At 41.9% G+C, this 7,995-nt stretch overlaps 1 protein-coding gene across 1 annotated transcript in view; it reads left to right on the forward strand.

Annotated features, from left to right (window-relative positions):
• Nucleotides 1-7,071, forward strand: part of PARD3B (par-3 family cell polarity regulator beta) — a 1,131,600-nt gene extending 1,124,529 nt beyond the window's left edge. The window contains exon 23 of the mRNA XM_066576077.1: nucleotides 6,788-7,071. Coding sequence (XP_066432174.1) covers nucleotides 6,788-6,809 — 22 coding nt within the window. The 3' untranslated portion in view covers nucleotides 6,810-7,071. The remainder of the gene's footprint in view (nucleotides 1-6,787) is intronic.
• The last annotated feature ends 924 nt before the right edge of the window (nucleotides 7,072-7,995 follow it).

A 7,995-nucleotide genomic window follows, 5' to 3' on the forward strand; every position in this document is an offset into this window, starting at 1 on the left:
GAATCCTTGGAAAACAGACTCCAAAGTGATGACCGTTTCACCAATGATAGTGAATGGTTCTGTTCATTTTCATTCAAGTGTTTTTGGCACCTGTGATAGAAATCCATGGTGTAGTTTAAAAAGGCTGTAAAAACACTTCCCTAGGATGTGTCCACATGTAGTGTAATTGCACCATTCCCGCTACATGTGAACATACCCTTAGCTCCTCCCCCTTCTGTTCATCCTGACCAGATCTCTGAGCTGATATCTGTATCACTTTACAGGCATCAGAAGAAAAGTCTGGGGTGGGAATGGGACAGACTGCAGAGGAGAAAGAAGTAGTGCAGGGAAGGAACTGAGGTCTGCATCCTGCACTCCTCTACTGAGATACTCAACCCAGTGCCCGGGGCACAAGCCCCACCTGCTCCCCTCTAGCAATGAACCTCCCTAATGTACCTCCAATTTTATACAGAGATTATTTTCTTTAGTCAAATCAATACTAAATCCTCCCAAAAATTTTTTTGTAGTATTCTGCCAATATCTCCATAAGGCTGGAAATGCATGTACGATTTTTGGTGCAATACTTTAAGTTAAGCATAAGGGTAGATATTAAAAAAGTGCAAAAGAATAAAGTATTTTATGATGTTTCTTCTTTAGAGACCCACTCCCGGCTTTAGCTTAAAGGGGTTCCGTCATAAAAAAAAAAATCTATACTTACCTATTCCTCCCCTGTCAGTCTACTTACCAGATCTTCACCTTATCTATCTTCTACTCTCTCCTGCAGTCCAGTGGGGGTCACCTCCCCTCCAGCTGTCTGATTCTTCTGCTTCCTGTGATGTTTCATACATTCACAGTCTCCTTCCTGCCCGGCAATGTACGTTACATAACAGCTCACAGCCGAACATGGGAAGGGTCGATCTGTTGCAGAGACTGCTCATTCACGCTGTCTCGGCAATAGATCAGCATCCCTTCCTAGCCAGTGAACACTACGTCACAGGGAAATGACCTTCACTGATCTGCCGGAAGAGAAATGTGAAGAATGCAGCCTTCATAACAAACCTGTCCGGCTGGAGGAGATGTGACCCCGGTTACTGCAGAAGCTCAGGGAGGAGATGATGCCGTGAGAAGACTGCCGGTGGAGGAATAGGTGAGTATAGAATTTATTAATTTTTTTAATGATAAAACCGCTTTAAAGAACTGAACCAAAAGTATTTTTTAAAAGTGCCAACAAGGCTTTAATATGGACACACAAAGAAGGAAAAAGGAGATCAAAATACTTGATGCCAACATGAAACTTGACAGGACACTCCATAATATGGATGAAAGCAAACTGCTCCAAAATAACAGGTATTACAGATAGCACCCTGCTGAGATAAGACCTGGCTGAAAACGGGCGTTATGCATTGGCTTTAAAAGAATGTATTTTGTGATTTACTGGATTTGATAAACTGCCTAAACCGCTTAGAGGAAGATTTACTGAAAGCACGCTTCTTCCATCAGCTGAGAAATCCTATGGTCTCTTCCAAAGTTCATCATCACATTAAGATTTTAAAGAAACTTCTATTATTCACTTTGAGAAAAGCCCTAATGTGTGGGCAAAGATTTGTACTATTCCATATATGGGTCCATAAAATCACTGGAATTTACCATGTAAGATACTGCTGAGAGTTCTTGAAGTATATTTTTTCAGATCAACTTGGGCTAGGATTCTATAATTTATTCTCCCCTAGAAGCATGGCTATGTAATACAGTGCCAGACAGTTGCATCATGTCGGGATACAAGGTGCCTACAGTTCTGTAACAAAGAGCTACAGTGGCTAGGACTCCATTTGCTTCTGTACAGCCTCCTGCACACAACATGAAGCCTTGGATGGATAAATTGAGAGAGTCTTTCTTATATATTTACTAATGACCTGGTAGAAGGATTGCACACTAAAATATCAATATTTGCAGATGACACAAAACTATGTAAAGAAATGAACACGAGAGGACACAAGGAGATTGCAAGAGGATCTGGATAAGTTGGGAGCTTGGGCAGAAAAGTGGCAAATGAGGTATAACATTGATAAATGTCAGGCTATGCACAAGGGTAGAGAAATACATGTCACCATTACACAGTAAATGGGAAGCCACTGGGTAACACTGATATGGAAAAGGACTCAGGATTTTAGTTAACTGTCAGCTTAACTGGAACAACCAGTGTCAGGCAGCTGCTGCCAAGGCAGATAGGATCATGGGGTGAATCACAAGAAGTTCAGGGACCCATGACGAGAACATTGTTCCTCCCTTTTTACAAGTCACTGGTCAGACCACACATGAAATATTGTGCACAGTTTGGGGCACCGGTACTCAAGAAGGACATATCAGAGCTTGAGTGGGTACAGAGACTGGCAACTAAAGTAATACATGGAATGGGTGGACTACAATACCCAGAAAGGTTATCAAAATTATAGTTATTTAGAAAAAAGATGTCTGAGGGGCGACCTAATAATGTATAAATATATCAGGGGACAATACAGAGATCTCTCCCATCTTCAATTTATACTCAGGACTGTGACAAAGGGGGCCCTCTATGTCTAGAGGAAAGAAGGTTTCTACACCAACATGAAAGGGGGTTCTTTACTGTAAGAGCAGTGAGACTATGGAACTCTGCCTGGGGACGTGGTGATGGCAAATTCCATATAGGGATTTAAGAGGCACTTGAATGCCTTTCTTGAGCGATACAATATTATATGTTATAATCATTAATAACTTCAGAAGGGTCGGTGATCTGGGGATTATTCTGATGCCCAGATTGGAATCAGGAAGGAATTTTCTCCCCTAAATGGGGAAATTTGGCTTTCACCTTAGGGTGACTACCCACTACAGTGATTTTAACATTACAAGTCCCATAGACCCCTGCAGAAATAAAAAACGCTGTGAATTTCGCAGTGAAAAAAAAAAACTGTAGTGGGTAGTCACCCTTATTGGGTTTTTCTTTGCCTTCCTCTGGATCAACATTGGGGGTTAATAGGCTGAACTAGATGGACATATGTCTTTTTTCGGCCTTACATACTATGTTACTATGTAAAGCAGATCACACTCCACCTTAGGCCTCCAGCACATTTCCTCTGCGTACAAGTTGCACCTGAGAGGCTTGGGCGAAATTCGCATTGGACAAGACACAGATACTTGTCTATATGCGTTTTACACACAGGCAGCACACTGATGTCCATTAGCGTGTACTATTTTCTGTTCGTGATACAAACAAGAATAGGACATGCAATACGTTTTTCTGCATGAAAAAACATCAGTGTGTATAACCTTATAGGCTATAATAGGGGTGTATACTGTATGTGGATTAATATGGGCAGCACATGGCCCAAAGAAGCTAGTGTACCAGAGGCCTTAGATTGCTTTTAACCCTTTCGAATCCAATGTCGGGCCTGCCCCGACATCATCCATTTCCCGCTACAGCTCCGATGTCGGGACAGGCTCGACACTGCAGTGCAGGAGATGCACTCCTGCACTGATCCTCATCAAGGACCCCCGAGGAGAAGGCAGAAAGGGTTTTTAACACTTTCTGCCTTCTCCTTTACACATTACATAGCGCTCAATTAGTGCTATGTAATGCAGATAGATTCCGGCCGGCGATCATGTGACCGCCGGTGTTACCTGAACCCCAGCGGTCACATGAATGCCGAGCCGGGAGCCTGCACCATGGGGGGAATGCGGAAGTATTACTCCCTTCTGCCTCCTGGCCTGGCGATCATGTGACTGGTGGGTGCCACCTGACCCTAGTGGTCCCATGATCGCCGAGCGGGGAGGCAGAAGGAAGAATGCGGACGTATTACTTCCGCATTCCCCCCACAGTGCAGTAAGCACCTGCACCCTCCTGAACTCTGTCAGTTCAGGAGGATGAAGGGAAAATGTATTTTTTCACATCCATTCTCCCCAGCTCCAATTTATTTGGAGCTGGGGAGAATGGATGAGAAAAAAATGAATGGCTTGGAAAGGGTTAAAGGAGTACAATGCTGGCACATTTTGGTGCCTGTTTTACATACAAGTGTCTTGGCCTGACTGCAGGTCTGTTGACCTGAACTTCCAGCATAGGCAGCTATGAAACTGAGTTCAGATCAGTAGACCCACAGTCAGGACAAGACACTTGTATGTGAAATGGGCACCAAAATGTGCCAGTTTGTGCTCATGAATCTTTTTGGGATATAGGCAAAAATGCGCCCCTGCATTACACACTTGTGAAAATGACCTTAACCTCTTAATGACCTATCAGTTGCAAGGAGAGGTATGAAATAGTCTCAGGAGTTGAGCTCACTTTATACCCATCAGCTATTAGCTGTTTGTGATGGCCACCAACAACAGCTGCCTTGGAGTTGGTTCCAATTGCGAACATTAAACTGTTTAAATGATGCGGTCAATGGTGACCATCGCTTCTTGCCGTGGTCAATAGTGATCACAGTTGCAATTGTCTAATTAATTGTACAATATACTGCAATACTAGAAAATTTGGTATCAAGGTAATCATATTGACCCTGCAGAATAGCATTTAACATGTAGTTTTTTGGCACCGTGAATGCTGTAAAAGCAAGTGGCCCCAACAATGGCACAATTGTGTTTCCCCCCCCCCATTTCACCCCACTTTTTAAAAAAGTTTTTCAATATATTATATGGTTAATTAAAGGATACCATTACAAAATACAACTCGTTCCCCCCAAAAAGCCCTCATAAAGTAGGGCTGAAGTGCTGGATTGCAGTGGAGGGGAACAGGTAAGTGCACTTACTTTTTTATTGTAGTACAGTTGGTGCTAAAGGGGTATGTTGTCCAGTAACGGAGAACCCCTTTAATAACTGTATTATCCCTGTGCTGAGAATTCACTGTGTGCAGTATCCCTATACTGTGTACACTATCGCACTAATATGACATCACTGTGTGCATTAACTACTGCTGAATATGGTCATAGAGGAGCAGTACTCAATAACAATTTTTTGCTATTGCGCTCCATAGTTACTTGCTGTGCTCCGGGGTTCAATAGTATTCCTTGTAATAGAGGAGTTATAGTTGTATCATGATTCAATAATGAAATATTAAACAGATATATATATATATATGTGAAAGCCCTCACTGACTGACTGGCTGATTTGCCACTAATTCTCTAACTTCCCGATATCGTACAAATATGAATTTTGGAATGATCATTCTTTAGGTCCTAAATAGGAAAAGTAAAGGGGTCACAACTCGAAAATCACGGCTAAGTGCAAAAGTATTGGTGCCCCTGTGTTATGTACCTAATCTAATTCTCTAACTTCCGGGTGTCGTGCAAATATGAAATTTGGCACAACCATTCTTTAGGAAAATGATCATTCCTATTTAGGTCCTAAATAGGAAAAGTAAAGGGGTCACAACTCAATTATTCAATGCCAAGTGCAAAAGTAAGTGCAGCTCTATGTAATGTAACTTCTCAGTGTCGTACAAGCGTGAAATTTGGCGCGAGCATTCTTTAGGTCCTAAATGAGGAGTGTGGGATGGGTGGCATATTCTGCAGAGGGACATCAGTACACATGCAGCCTGAGGAGAATCTAATGCTGTACATGCAGCCTGAGGAGAATCTAATGCTCCACTAGGTGTATACATATTTTATTCCTCGGTTACTCTAAAGTAACCTAGACTTCATAAACTTTTCCGTGCAAACAACACAAACAACTGTATCAAATTAACTCGGGCGAGGCCGGGTAGGTCAGCTAGTCTTTTATATATTTGTCAATGTCTGTTTGTTTGAGCATCACGCACAAACTCTACGACTGATTGACATGACATTTTGCACACAGTATAATCTCGACCCGGAGAAGGTTATAGGCTAAAAAAAAATCTGAAATTGTGTTGTCTTGGCAACCTTATTTGCATATTTTTTTTGCCTTTGCTTGAATTTTAATGCAGCAACCCCCAAATTTGCTTTCACCAATGGATTCTACGCACTCGATTTAATATTCCTGGTAGAGATGAGCGAGCGTACTCGGATAAGCGGTACTCGCTCGAGTAATTGGCTTTATCCGAGTACCGCTGTGCTCGGGGCTAAAGATTCGGGTGCCGGCACGGAGCGGGGAGCTGCAGGGGAGAGCGGGGAGGAACGGAGGTAAGATCTTTCTCTCCTTCTCTCCCGCCCGCTCTCCCCTGCTCCCCGCTGCGACTCACCTGTCAGCCGCAGCGGCACCCGAATCTTTAGCCCCGAGCACAGCGGTACTCGGATAAAGCCAATTACTCGAGCGAGTACCGCTTATCCGAGTACGCTCGCTCATCTCTAATTCCTGGTTATTACCAGCAAGTAATTCCCACTAGAAGAGTCATACTGAGCTTTGACAATGTGTTTCATAGAGCAGCTTTTGTTTTACCTCAGTACTAAGTGGATTAAATACTGTTGCCCATAGCAACCAATCACAGGTACAGGTTTCATTTTATCTCAGCACTGAGGATTGAAAACTGTTGCCCATAGCAACCAATCACAGCGCAGATTTCATTTTACCTCAGCTCTAAGAGAATTAAAAGCCATCGCCTATAGCAACCAATCACAGCACAGCTTTTATTTTACCTCAGCAGTATAACATATAGCAACCAATCACAGCACAGCTTTTATTTTACCTCAGCAGTATAATATATAGCAACCAATAATGGCGCAGCTTTCATTTTACCTCAGCTGAACAAATGAAAGCTGAGCCATCATTGGTTGCTATTGGCAACAAAAAATGCCAGATTTTACTCAAATCGGACCAGAACTAGGTATTTGTATACGACAAACAAATATATTTTGTGTTTTAGATATAAGATGCCAAGCAAGTGAAGGACCTGTTTGGGCAGAAGGACAACAGCCGCACTTAAAGTAGCAGCCGCTTGAGTAGCTGCAGCTCCAAAGCAAACTAACGCCTGACTCGAGAATCAATGTACTCGTCAAGCTGCCGCACAACTAGCAGAGACGCCGGAGGAAACGAACGCCCGACTCGAGAATCAACGCGAGGATCATTGAAATTGTCTATTTTAAGTTAATACTTTAACATATCATTAATCAGCATCGGTGTCCGACATATTTATGCGTCCGTTCTGAAATCTTTCTTACTTAAAATGTCATGTTTTGTATTGCACGCATTCTGTATCGGGTACCCAGGCTAGTTTGGTTTATGAGAAAAAATAGAATTTGCATTAAAAAGTGAAGATGTTTGTATATCTCATATTGCCACTTTTCACAGTATTTTAAGATTTTTTTTTAATAAAAATGTTAAAAAAATTGGTTTTGGGTAGGTAACACAAGTATTGCACTTATATATCAGGCATTCTGTCCATTCATTCAATGAAATGGCTAAATGAGATGCAATTCAGGCATATGGCCATCAAATCAGACCAGCTGGTTGAGTTACAGTATTTTGGTCACCATTGCAGTTTGATGGAACACCCTAAAAGACAAGTTCATATAGTATATGTGCTGTTGGGAATGAGCTTGTATATCCATGGTCTGCTGGGACTTATAATTTTGCTTTAGGTTTTAGTTTATTGTCAGATTTGGGCTCCATTTATAACCTTACATTGTCAATCAAAATTCCACAACACCCTAGTGTGTCCAGACAATCCCGTCGAGTCTACAATCTGTATATTCCGCAGTAGGATGGCTGATTGCTTTTAATAGTACGCCGGAATTCCCAAAACTAAACTGTCACGGTAACAACTAGATTCTACTATTGTGAAATTAAATTGAAATAATAATGTAATTAAAACACTAAATTTAAGTGCAGTTTTCTCCATAATAAATACATCACCAAAACACACTTTCTATCCTAGCCATACTTTTGATTAGGGATGAGCAAACTTTTCAAAAGTTTGGCTTGACTGGTTCATCGAATTTCATCAAAAAGTTTGGTTTGGTCAGAATAAGTTCACACTGTACCAGAAATTTAAAAAAAAAATCCCTACAACTGGTATCGAATACTGTCTAAGAACCCTGGAAAAATGGTGGTGGTTCTTCAATGGATGTGGCT

Source organism: Eleutherodactylus coqui, chromosome 8 (assembly GCF_035609145.1).
Source record: "Eleutherodactylus coqui strain aEleCoq1 chromosome 8, aEleCoq1.hap1, whole genome shotgun sequence".
NCBI lineage: Eukaryota > Metazoa > Chordata > Amphibia > Anura > Eleutherodactylidae > Eleutherodactylus > Eleutherodactylus coqui.